Genomic DNA, 12555 nt, shown 5'->3' with positions numbered 1-12555 from the left:
ACATCATTGCGCTCGACGACTGGGACTGAATAGGAAGGGGAGATAAGGACTACCGCGGCGGCATATCAGGGCAGTGTTTTTCTTTACATTTATACACATGAGGGTTCACGGAAATCGGCTCTCTTCTTGCATCCAGCCAGGCGTTTTTTTCGGTCAAGGAGTGTTCAGGGCAGGAAAAGGGTGGTCAGGCAAAGTTTCAGAGCAGGCACGGGGCCGCGCAACGCATCGCATCAAGTCACACATCAGCAAGCTGAGTCGAGTCAAATCAAGTCAAGCGAGCATTGGGCAGGTTCAACTGTTATGGGCGTTTTCTCTTCTTTCTCGTTCTCTCTGTGTCTCTGTGTGATGATTTCTGGGCGTAGATACCCGAGTACTATATCGAACATGACAAAGAAATGTGACTTGTCTTCTATTCTTCTTCTTCCTGATGAGTGAGAAATGAAATTATCATTGCATGTTATAGATAGCCGAAGACTTGTTCGTGCTCCCAGTCGCTGCCGCATGAAGTCCCGATGTGCCAACTTTGCTGTGGGGCGGCGGGCGGTGCTGACAGTCGGGTTGCACACCGCAAGGCACACAATGCATCTCGTCTCGCGTTGCTTTGAAGTAGGCCTCCCGGCCCTGTTTCGATGTTATTGTCCATCTGGCCATTCACGCTGGGGGGAAAAAAATGAATCCCATTAGGTCACTCCTCATGTGTTTTTCCCTCTGCCTCCGGCCCTCCATGCCCTTTCCTCCTCCGGAACTAGAGAAGTGCCCGGGGAGATAGATGGCCGCGACTCGATGGGCACACCGGTTGCTTGGATCGGACATGATCGAGAAGATGCCCTTGTCGTGCATATAGTCGATGCTGGTGCCCCCGCTGACAGTGATGTTATGCGTGGACGTTAGATAGCCGTCTTTCTTCCACAGGCAGGTTTCTCCGGTGGCCTATTTTCGTTTCAACCAATGGTCTTACACAATCCTGCGAGGGGAAGGAGGTGAGGGCTAGGGGGGCGCAAGGTAGCCCCCCCCCCTTCCGAGTCAGTAGCGGTCTAACCCTGACATGCCGGCAGCTTGATCTCAGCTAAAGGGAAATCGGTGTCTCTCAGTTTCTGAAGGCCCTCAATGTGTGTATTTGAAATGCAAAGATGTATTTGAAATGCATGTACATGGCTTATATTTATAAAGGTTTCACTAGTCTCAATAGCTATACATGGTGGAAACATGCAAATAGTGTAGACTACGTGCAAAAGTCAAGCATGCACTGATGCATCGTGAGCCTGCTATGCAAGATCAGCTCAGGTCTTGGAGCCCTGGGCAGTATATAAAGCCATTGCCTTGGAAGAGGTTATTATATAGTAGGCTATTTTGTAGCACATTATCTTGCAGGAAAACATACTAAGCTGTCAGGTCATGGTTGAATATTTAGGCCCCCCCTTTCCGCTCGGATTGTACACCTCCATCTATTCAATTTCTATTTTCAAGCAGGGCCCGATCATTTGCGCAAGTACGTATAGAGTGCTGCACCCGCCCACCGAGAAGCACTGTGACAAGGCAGATTTGCAAACCTGTGTGTCGATCTGAGAATCTGCCTAGGTGGTCTAAGCCGACTCGGGCTGATTACCACACAACGGCATATTGGTCAACGACGTCAGGAAGATAAGACTACTTGATTTACAAAGTCCTACTCGACGACTGGGCCACTCGGTCATTTAGCTGCGCATGTCGTGATACACATATTCAGTAGCTTTCATGCGACTCTTCGGTGTCGGTCAACGAATTCGGGGAGGGGTTGGGGGTGTGACGGCACAGCTATATAGGCTACACTGCATTTTCCAGAGCGTTCTGGACAGTTCTGACCTTTCGGTGTTTCCGTTGCCATAGCGTAGCGGTGCACGGCGCTGTCTTAAGGGCCTCATTCTGCGGGCTGGTAGGATTGAGCCCCCGAGGCAGATTCACAATGGTTGCGTGGATGCGAATCGTATAAAGTTTAAAATGGCAGCGTTTTTCTTTCACTTTTTCAGGTTATTTCATCTGTTCGATTCGGGGCAAACTCATATAGATTCCAATTCAATTGTGCTTTTCCTTTCGTTCGGCAACCACCCAAGCTGCCATGGATAACGACATTTATATAGGGATTTGGACGAACTGGTCTCGTGGCACCATTTTGGGGCCAACTCTCACCATAACCAAACAATACGGCAATATTCTTATTGCCTTTACGGCTCTTTTTGTCACGTTTGTCGCTTCCAGGCTCTGGAGGATCTGCTGCCTCGTTTTTCATCGATGTTACTCGACGGCCACAGACAGAAGTGCCATACACCACCAGCGTCAAGTCATGCTCCGCAACTCGAGCGCTGCAGTGTCGGCGTTGTTTGAAATTCTGGCTTTACTTTGGGCATGGCGCAAATCGGGGATTCAACGCATCGCCGGCCTCATACCCTTGCTCATATTCAGCGCCTGTTACCTTGCGGCTTTCACAGCTGCGGGGAGGTTTCTCGGCAAATATCTCGACTTCAATCGGCGACGAGGTCCTAATCAACGGCCAAAACTGCGGCATAAGCACGGTAACGAACAACTATACGGCCGAAGGCCAGTCAGTAAATTCTCGGTGGCGTTCGGAGCTGTCAAACAGCGCAGCGAATTACGTCCAACAATGCTACCGCACCAACCAGTCCAACACGACAACAGCTTGCAATAAGTTTGTTCGCAGCAGTCTGCCAACACGTATAGTGAACGTCACCGCCGAGTGCCCTTTCCAGCATCAGATATGCCGCAACCCTCAATCCGCGCTAAGGTTAGACTCGGGCTACATTGATAGTCATGATGACCTGGGACTGAACTTCCCCAAGGATGAAAGTTTTGCGTACAGATATGTACTGCATTGCGCTCCACTTGGGACTGACAGCTACATAAGCCACGTCGTAGAGGATGGCAGAGGCTGGGACAGGTATCATTATGGAAATCTCCCCGTCGGACCGTCTGACAACCGGACCGGTTTAATAGATTACGTGTACGAGATCGAGGACTTGGACAACCAGTATCGTTTACCAAATGGAACCACCCTGGCCGGGATCAACTCCAAGCTGAGGTAAGTGTACTGTGTCGAGGAGTCTCGCAAGACCGTGGTTCTAACTGTCTCGAAGCTACGAAACTATTTACATGTTTCAAGGAGAATCACTTACTTGGAGTCCGATATCCGAGCTCGTGCGGCAGGATGGAGACTTGACAATTGTCTTTCTATCTGGAGCTGGAGTCCGATTTATTCAACGGATGGATGATGACTGGTATCGCGCGACCACGCCATGGCGCACCATCTACTGGCCAGCAGTCTCTGGGCGCCTGCCAACCTGGCGCCCAGATGTTTCAGCATCGCCGATGGGATGCGTTGAGCAATTCCAGTGGTGTAACTCAGCATACCCAAGAGACCGTGGCTGTGGACCGTTGGCAAGCCTCTCTGATTCTCTCTCTGGCGCTGCGCCATTCTTCAACTTGACACACGAAGACTTAGCCACAGTTCGGCCAATGTCATCTGATGCAACTTCTGCTCGCCTCGTATGGCCTTGGCTGGCCATGACTGGTTACCCTACCACTCTTCCAGCCCTAATGGGCTCTCTCGGAACAAGGTCGCTCGCATCTCAATCTACCCTTTTCAGTGGCGTTCAGTCGCCACTTCCGGAGAATCAATGGCAGTTAGATGTACTTCAATGGTGGCACATCATTTTGGCTGCAGTACAGGCATCACGGTTAGTCTTTTTTTTCTTCTTCTCACAACGAGTACGTATTGTGCTCTGTTCTGGGAATTGGGTGTTCTCGGTCGAAGATTTTACATGATCGTATGGCTAAGCTCTCATTAGTGAGTTAAATATCCTGGCATGTCTGCGGACTTCAACATCAATAGCAGGCCGCAGTCATGTCATACTCAATGATAGTAGGCTTACTCTCGCCAGTTGTTGATACTGCACAGGGCCCGACCGACCCAGAATTTTTCCAGTATCGATCGCCGCCGCTCAACGATCAGGAACAGAACATTTGCAATAGTCAGGTTAGAAGCGAATCCTACCCACACCTCCCCACCATGAGTCAGATTGAACATCCTAATACAAACTGTAGAAGATTCGAAGCTCGACGCACACATCTTTCAGCTGCTTCGGCCTTTACTTCACCTTCACCACGGGCGTTCTCATCATCATCACGTCCTACATCCTAGAGCCGATCCTCAACCGCCTTCATAAGCGCCGACAGCACAAGTCATACGCCCACCTGGAATGGATCAGCAACAACAGCCTACAGCTACACCGTATGGCACACGAACAGCTCATGGGGCAGAAATGGGCCAACTGCGCCGATGACATCCCAACTACAGACCCGGAACTCTCCTTAGCGAATCTTGACATCTCGAATCCAGAACACCCGGTTCTTCGCAGGCCTGAGGCACCGAAGGGGAATACCAAGACTGTAGAACCAAGACTCGTTGCGGCAGACCCTTCCTCTCCGACCGGGGCATCTTTGCATTCGGACAGCGCGGTCCCCTTGAGTGGTCGTAGCTCGACGTCGACGACGACCTCCGCATCGGACGGGTCCTGGGGACATAATGCCCAAACAGCTATAATGAACGTGAGCGGTCAGTTGACTATTGAAGAGGCTGATGATGCGGACGCGACAAGAGACACGATGGATTCTGCGGACATAGGAGGCCAGGCGGAAACGGCCTCATGAAAGAGGGGGTTGTAGTGCCCAAGAGAAATTTATCAAGGAATTCCGTTCGATTGACGTCGTAACTAAATTGAATGCGACACTTGGTGGTCGGTGGGTCTTTTCAATACTTGAGTGTGACTCCCTGGAGCACCCGCAGATGCACTGCAAGCTCCTGAAATTGTTCCCTTCATAACCACCAGTTTCACAAACTTTGTCACATACGACCATACCCAGCGGAAAATACGGGATCCCGTCCGCTCTCCCATAGTCAAGCCGCTGAGGGCTGGATTAGTAGTTGGGTCGGTGACGACCAGCGAATACCCGGTGTTGTATGTTTTTAAAGTTTTCTTTTTGAAAAATACTTTTCTCGGACCTTCAGACCCCACCGGTCCTACTTGATTGACAAGAGCTCAGGGTCCTGCAGTTACATGTAGCCTCCCGCGCCCTGCTTGCCGCAGAAGCCAACTGCCAGCCCTCAGCCAATGCAGCTTAACCCTACCATCTTTCTCAATAGTTATCAAACAGAGCAGAGAGCCTTGTTTTTATTGTTTGAAATACTTAGGATGTGCCTAATGAACAAAACGTAAAAAATTTTTTTTAAAAACAAAATTTAAATTTGAAAAACAAAAAAAAAAAAAAGAAAATTTATGAAAAAAAAAAAAAAAAGTTAAAAAATTACAAATGAAGGGAAATACTTCCTGGTTGAAAAAAAAAGGAAAATTGGGCGCGGCTGGAGTCGACCCAGCGATTCTGTTGCTATAGTGAGACAGAAGTGTTACCGTTACACGACGCGTCCGACTGGTACCCACTTTTGTTGTATTATAATCCGTGTGCCTGCCGAACCAGAACAGTTGGGACTTACATTTCAAGCAGACTTCAGCACCTGCAGATTTACTGACGGCGCACCGCCCCCTGATAGCACTCCCGTTCATGGAAGGCCGTGCCGCGATTCCTCTTTGGTCGATCCTCACTGTTGAGCCACACACCTGGCGTCAGCAACCCATGAGTCTGCATTCACATCTAACGTTGAGGATTCATAAGCGGAACGGTTTAGTTTCAAATACTACCATTCACAATATCTGTTACCAAGCACTCATGGTATCTCTAAACTTCTCATCTCAAACAAGCACATCGCTTTCATCCGTACCCAGGCGGACTGGGTGAATCTCTATGTACGATAGTCACCGTTGATCGTGCTGTGGAAAAAGATGGTCAGCAACTGAGCAAACGCCACTCGTCTGATGTGAAAATGAAAAAGAAAACGAAAAAGAGACTCACATATACTCATGGCTGTAGTCACAAGTCCAGTACTTAGCCTCCTTGTCCCCGGTGCCCAGCCTGACAAGGATGTGCAGGTCCTCAGCCTGAAGGATCTCGGAGGCGCGGGCCTCGTCAACAGCCTCAGGCTCGCCGTTGACGAGCAGCCTCAGCTCGGCGGACCCGTCGGTGGGGATGAAGGAAACGTTGGTCTTCTCGGGGACGACGACCGCGTCGGCAGCCTCGTCGGCGGCGGCCGAGGCGGACCCGGGCTCCGACAGCAGCGAGTAGCCGGTGGCGCACAAGATGCGGCCCCAGTTGGCGTCGCGGCCGTACAGGGCCGTCTTGACCAGGGGCGAGCGGGCGATGGTGCTGGCGACCTTGCGGGCGGCGGCCTCGGAGCGGGACTCGGTGACCTGCACGGTGACGAACTTGGTGGCGCCCTCGCCGTCGCGGACGACGAGCTGGGCGAGGTCGGTGGCTAGGTCGCGGACCGCGCCCGCGAGGGCAGCGTAATCGGCCCCTTTGTCATCGGCGACCTCGCGGCCGCCGGCGGCGCCGTTGGCTAGCAGGGCGACGGTGTCGTTGGTGGAGGTGTCGCCGTCGATGGTGATGGAGTTGAAGGAAGAGTCGACGGCGGAGCGGAGCAGGGACGGGGTCAGGGAGGGCGAGACGGGGGCGTCGGTGGCTATGATGCCCAGCAGGGTGGCCATGTTGGGGTGGATCATGCCGGCGCCCTTGGTCATGCCGGCGATGCGGTAGGTCCTGGATGGGTCAGAGGGCAGGGTGAACTCGCGCGAGATGAGCTTGGGGAAGGTGTCGGTGGTGCAGATGGCGATGGCGGTGGTCAGCCAGTGGTCAAAGGTGGAGCCCAGGGCGGCGTGGGACTTTGGGATGCCGCCTGTGATCTTGTCTATGGGGAGCCTGCGGGAGGTCAGCTGGCATCTTGGGGGATGCGTGTCCGGACAGGACGCATACCTCTGCCCGATGACACCGGTGCTCATGACAATGGTGGAGTCGGAGGCACCGGTGACTTGGTCGGTGTGGCGGGACATGGCGGCAGCATCCTCGAGGCCGCCCTTTCCAGTGACGGCATTTGCGCAGCCCGAGTTGATGACGACGTTGCGGACGCGGTTGCCGGTGCGGGCGAGCAGGTCGCGGCTGAAAGTGACGGGGGCGGCCTGGAACTTGTTCTTGGTGAAGACGGCGGCGGCGGCGCAGGGTGCGTCGGAGGTGATCAGGGCCAGGTCAGGCTTGGTGGTGTTGGCGGGCTTGACGCCGACGTTGACGGCGGCCACGCGGAAGCCCAGCGGGAAAGTGCCCGTCTTGGGCACATACTTGAGCTTCTTTGCCGGGATTTCGAGCCCGTGTGTTGCGTAGGCCCGTGACTGGATCTTGGAGGCGAGCTGCCTGGCGATCCAGGCTGGGCGCTCCATGAGGACTGTTGGGCCATGTTAGTCTGGAGACCTTACTCTCGTGGTGAGAGGTGTTGTGTGGAGAGGATGAATGGTACATTACATAGGTACCAGCAGAAACACGCACCTAGATGTCCTCTCTTCCCTTGCCGTACTGAAGACTGCGTGTGTGTATATGGGAAGCAATTAATTAAATCGCTCAATGGCTCTTGTTATGCTGTTCAACAGATCAGAACAAGACTCACCACCGGACCCGGACAGGACCATGTATAAATGTCCCAGGTCTCGGCGCGTATGAGTCCCCAACTATGAGCAACAGCAGGCAGCTCCGCAATCGCTTTGGGCTTGGGGAGCTCCCCATGTCAATTGGGTCCCTCGATTGGCCCGTGCAGCCTCAGAAAATTTTATATCTTGCATATCTGAATTGGAGTCTGCAGCATTCTTTCCTCACACTCTTCATCCAAACAACTTCTTCCTTCTGCCATTGCATTCCTTCATTCTCCAGCTCCAAGCTTCCTGTCCGATCTTGTCGAGGCAGGATTGCGGTAACTCATCGCTGTATCGCGTCTTGTACGACTGCACCTGAACAGACCCTTTCCATGGCGCCTCCTGAACTTCCTGAGCTCACCAAGGACGTGGACGTGGACATTGAACACGGGCCTCAAGTGGGCAGAGGGTTGAGGGCAGAGGGTTGAGGGCAAAGGAACGCCTTGCGCTGCGACTCCCTCTCGCTACCTTTCCTGCAAAGCAACTTCGTACGAGACATACCAAATCTGGGTAGTCTACTCCGTCCGTTTGGCATTTGCCAGGTGAGTCAAGGCAGGTAGGTTTCACTGCCCAGGGCCATCCAAACCGAGCTTTCTTCTCGCACCGTCTGCCCAGCACAATTTTTGCTGCGGCTGCTTGTTTGGGCGGGAGGTGCACAGTCTCGGCAATGTGGGGCCTCTGGCTGCCTAGCTCCCCCAAGCTCCTTTATCCGCCCCGCCACGGACCTCGGAGCTCTGCAGCAGTTTTTCCCTTCTCATCCGCTTGCGGCCTACTCGTTGAAAGGCCACCTCACCTCACGTCAGGTCAAACAACAACAAGTTCCGCGACAATCACCACCACACCCAGCTAGCTTGTCTATATGATCTCCTGCGTTACCTAGTCTACTAGCTGGAGCAGCTGGGGCCACGCAAACAGTTTTGCAGCCTTTTCTTCTCCGTTTCTATTTCTACTCGTGTCTGCACCCTGTTCCTGTTCCAGTTTCCCGTCTCTGTTCTCGTCGCGTCTCTCTCTACACCAGCCTGCAGCCATGGCCGACATCATGGATGCCTACTGGCGCGCGCCAGCCATCGCGAGGTAAGCACTCCCTCTCCCAACACCAGCCATGTGCCCCGCAAGACAGGCTCTGACATGACCACGCGCAGAACATTCGCGACCGCTGTCCTAGCAACCTCGATTGCCTGCCACATGGGCATCATGCCCTACAGCTGGATCTACTTCCACTACCTGGAGCTCTTCCGCCTGCCTCCCCAGATATGGCGCCCCTTCACCAGCTTCCTGCTCACCAGCCCGCAGCTGGGTATCGTCATGGACACATACTTCATCTTCCAGTACGCAAGCCAGCTGGAGACGACGCACCCCAAGTTTTGCAGGAAGGAGGACTTCTTGTGGTACCTGGTCTTCTGCGGCACAGTCATCATTGTAGGTTCCACACCAAACACCTCGTCTGCCCTGCCCTTCCCTGTCCTGCCCATACCCCAACTGCACACCTCTTATATCTGCCCGGATAGTGAAGTGCCTCTACTGCTATCACGGTTCCTGGAAAGGAGGGAGATTACCCCTGCACTTCGGCCGGTCCGTCATTCGCAATACCTAGTTAAGGGCCGGTTCGCGGTGTGGGCATGGTGGGATGTCTCTATGGATGACTCGGGTCTCGATCCCTGTGGACTCGGGTGGTTTCGAGCGCCCTACATTACTCCAACACTGTCATCACTTGCTGTCGTGTTACATTGTTCACCTCAAAATCCCATGTGCACGGCTAACAAGTCAAAAAAGGTGCTCGCGCAATACTTCCTTGGAAGCCTTTACTTCCTGCAGGCCTTGATCCTAGCCATGTGCTACACTGCCACTCAGGATCAGAGAGGCCAGAAGGCTGGCTTCTTCTTTTTTACCGTTCCCGCTCAGCTCATTCCGCTCTGCATGATGGGCGCCAGCCTCCTTATGGCAGGACCCCACGTCATGCTCCTGCAGCTGACCGGGCTCGTCGCTGCTCATCTGCACGACTTCCTCACCAGGCTGTGGCCAGAATTCGGCGGTGGCGCCAACTGGATCCCCACCCCTGCCTTTTTCGCACGCCTAGTCACCACTCCTCGCTTCATGCAGCGTGAGTACGGCACAGCCATCCGCAACGATCCGAGGGCGGGCACCTCCACCGGCGCGCAGGGCAGGGGCCCACTTCCCGACTCCTGGAAGACGAGAGGTTCCGGGCACCGTCTAGGTTGATCAAACACATAGCATTAGCGTTTCCATTGCCATCGTGGTCATTTAATATTATTTGTTTATTTCTGGCATCAAGCCTTGACTGTGGACTGCTTTACCACATTGTTGAGTTGAAATAGAATCCCGCCCCCCGACCTGCGTTGCGACTGTGCAGTGCACATGCCGTCGTATCCTACTTTTCCTAGCTTCCAAGCAAAAGACCGACTTCCCAACAAGACAACCATCCCACCTAGCTCAAGGGGTCCGTCCCATGACCCAAAATACCAGAACGCCTTGCCGAACCCACCGCCGGAAAAAGACGAAATCTTCCTATAAAGACAAAAGCCAAAGAAAACACATTGGAACTGCACAGATTAGACAGCCAAGCCAGTCTCACCCGTACAGGTAGCTCTTGCCGCTGCCGATCGGCATCTCCACCGAGCGACCGCCACGGTTTACTGTCTGCGTGATGATGCGATCCTGCCGCTGGGCCTGACCCTGCCCCGGCGCCGGCGGCGGCGGCGGCGGCCGTGTCGAGAAGCGGCTATCCGGGAACGCCAGCGGGCCCGAGATGTCGGCGCCGGCGCCGTCGGGCACCTCGAGGCGTGGCGGCAGCTTCTTGCTGCCCGGCACGCGGATCCGCGGCACAGACGCAGGATGAGCGACCCGATCCTCGGCGGCGGCGGAAGCGGTGAGCCTTCGCCGGCGGTGTAGTCGGGCGACGTCGTCCTCGACATGTGCTGCTGCTGCTGCTGAGATTGCAACGACGGCGCGGGTGTAGAACGCCCGCCCACCTGTGGGAGGGACGCCGCGGAGGCAGGAGGCGTGGGCTGTGCGGAGGCCAGCTCGATCTGGATGTTCCGCGCGATCTCGGCGTTGGAGGCGGGCGCGGCGCGAGGCGGCGGGTGTGATGATGACCACGACGGCGCCGCGACCGGGGGCGGCGGCGGGGGGACCTTTGGGTCCTCGGCCGCGTTGAGGTAGACCTGGATCGCGTAGGAGTCGGGCTTGGCGCCGCTGTTGGTGGTGCTGGTGCTGTTGTGTTGCGGCCGCAGGGAGGCCGACTGCGTGCTCGACCGCACCGACGTCGGAGTCGGGTTGCGGCTCGGCCTGGCGCCTGGCTGGGGCGTGCCTCTGTTGCTGTTCCTGCTGCTGCTGCGCGGGATGTAGGCCGGGTGCGTTGGCAGCGAATTGGTGGGGAGCTGGCCGATCGTGTCGACCTGCTCATGGTGGTTGCTGTCGACCGCGGCTATCTGCATGGGCGGGCTTATATTCCTCAGGGGCCGGCCCCTGGTCTTGCCCTCGAGGCGGTCGTAGTACTCGGCGTTGCTGGAGTAGTCCGACGGGAGCGGCTCGGGCGTCTCGGAGTCGGAGACGGAGACGGAGACGGCGGCCGCGCCCACCTGCTGCGGCTTGTAGTCGGCCGTGTACTGCGGCAGCGCGTAGCTGTGGTTGGAGGTGGTGATGGACGCCGGGCTCCCGCTGCCCGGGTCCTTGCTGTAGTAGAACTGGTGGGCCGAGGCGAACGGCGGCGGCCGGGCCTTGTCCTCGCGCTCCCACTTCTTCTGCCTCAGGTAGTACGCCACGAACAGAGCGATGGCGCCGAGGAACAGCGCCGCGGCACCCAGGGCAATGCCGACGGTGGCGCCCGTCGTGAGCACCGGCTTATCTTGACCGCCGGAGCTTGTGGCGCTGGGCGACGTGGTGTTGCCCGCGTCGGTGGTGTTGATGGGGAAGGCGGAGAATATGTTGCCGGATATACTCAGGGCCGCCCCTGGAAGCGGCTGTTCTTTGCACCCGGCTTGAAGGGCGCGAAGAACTGGTTCCCGGTCAGCTCCCTGTCAAGAAGGGGAAATGTTGGGGAGGCTCACAGTTTGCCAGATATGTGGAGGAGCTTGACTGGAGGCAGGTCACGCAATCATCGACGTTCGCCCCGTAGAGAACACCGTCGTCGGCCTGGCAGTAGCCATACTCCGTTCCGTTCTCCGGGTCCAGGCTGCCGTACTCGAGTGTGCCTTGCAGTGGGGCACAGGCGCTGGTGAGATCGCATGGCGTTGTGGCCGTCTTCTTGTGGCCCGGGTAGTCGTAGAGACACACGGCCGAGGCGTACCGCAGGTTGTCTTTATGGTCCCACTCGTTAGAGACCAGCCACCGGTGTGGGATATCAGGCTGCGCGTGACAGCTTACAGAGAAACCATGAGACATCACTCTCCTCGCCGCTGAGGGCGTTGCTAGTCTGCAAGCAAGTGATGCAGTCCTTGAACTTTTGCCCGGTCGACGACGAGAAATAGTCAACATCGTTGCACACAATGTCCGAAGAGTTAGTCGTCGACGCCGCTGCCCGCATGGGGTCGCCATCGGACGAGTCGAGGCAGACAGATGCACACGATGAGCCGGGTGTCACTTGGATGGCTGCCGTGCTTGACAGGAGGAAGAGGAAGAGGCTCAGAGGCAACGATGAGACCACCATGTTGTTGAGTAGTGAAGCTGCCATGCTTCAAGGTATTGCATGGACAGCTGGTGAGGGAGGAGTATAGGAAGAGTGGTGATGTCTAATGGCCCCCAACACATATCCATAGGAGATCCCATGTAAGCCACTTAGAGCTTGGTCGAAGCTACCCAGTTCTGGCTCACACGACCAGGACTTGGCAATATGGAAGGGAGGGGTCCAGAGGGAGGATGCGAGACGGCTGAGAGAAGCCACATAGGGGCCCGCAAGACTCATATACTTCAGGTAGAG

General features: G+C 55.5%; 4 protein-coding genes across 4 annotated transcripts; 2 read left to right on the top strand and 2 right to left on the bottom strand.

Annotated features, from left to right (window-relative positions):
• Positions 1 to 3895: 3895 nt before the first annotated feature.
• On the top strand, positions 3896 to 4701 carry INS49_014856 (uncharacterized protein; the record flags this gene model as incomplete). The annotated part of the gene is made up of 2 exons (XM_043175544.1): positions 3896 to 4027; positions 4096 to 4701. 2 exons carry the CDS (start codon positions 3896 to 3898, stop codon positions 4699 to 4701), a joined length of 738 nt encoding a protein of 245 aa, XP_043020501.1.
• A 1147-nt stretch (positions 4702 to 5848) lies between these two features.
• INS49_014855 (uncharacterized protein) lies at positions 5849 to 7373 on the bottom strand (the record flags this gene model as incomplete). The annotated part of the gene is made up of 3 exons (XM_043175543.1): positions 5849 to 5876; positions 5959 to 6861; positions 6916 to 7373. 3 exons carry the CDS (start codon positions 7371 to 7373, stop codon positions 5849 to 5851), a joined length of 1389 nt encoding a protein of 462 aa, XP_043020500.1.
• A 1273-nt stretch (positions 7374 to 8646) lies between these two features.
• INS49_014854 (uncharacterized protein) lies at positions 8647 to 9839 on the top strand (the record flags this gene model as incomplete). Its single annotated transcript, XM_043175542.1, has 3 exons — positions 8647 to 8693; positions 8762 to 9038; positions 9393 to 9839. 3 exons carry the CDS (start codon positions 8647 to 8649, stop codon positions 9837 to 9839), a joined length of 771 nt encoding a protein of 256 aa, XP_043020499.1.
• A 369-nt stretch (positions 9840 to 10208) lies between these two features.
• Positions 10209 to 12285, bottom strand: INS49_014853 (uncharacterized protein; the record flags this gene model as incomplete). Its single annotated transcript, XM_043175541.1, has 4 exons — positions 10209 to 10544; positions 10610 to 11634; positions 11687 to 11935; positions 12003 to 12285. 4 exons carry the CDS (start codon positions 12283 to 12285, stop codon positions 10209 to 10211), a joined length of 1893 nt encoding a protein of 630 aa, XP_043020498.1.
• Positions 12286 to 12555: the final 270 nt, after the last annotated feature.

This window comes from Diaporthe citri, assembly GCF_014595645.1.
Source record: "Diaporthe citri strain NFHF-8-4 chromosome Unknown scaffold_8, whole genome shotgun sequence".
Classification (NCBI taxonomy): domain Eukaryota; kingdom Fungi; phylum Ascomycota; class Sordariomycetes; order Diaporthales; family Diaporthaceae; genus Diaporthe; species Diaporthe citri.
This window is presented reverse-complemented; position numbering and strand designations above follow the sequence as displayed.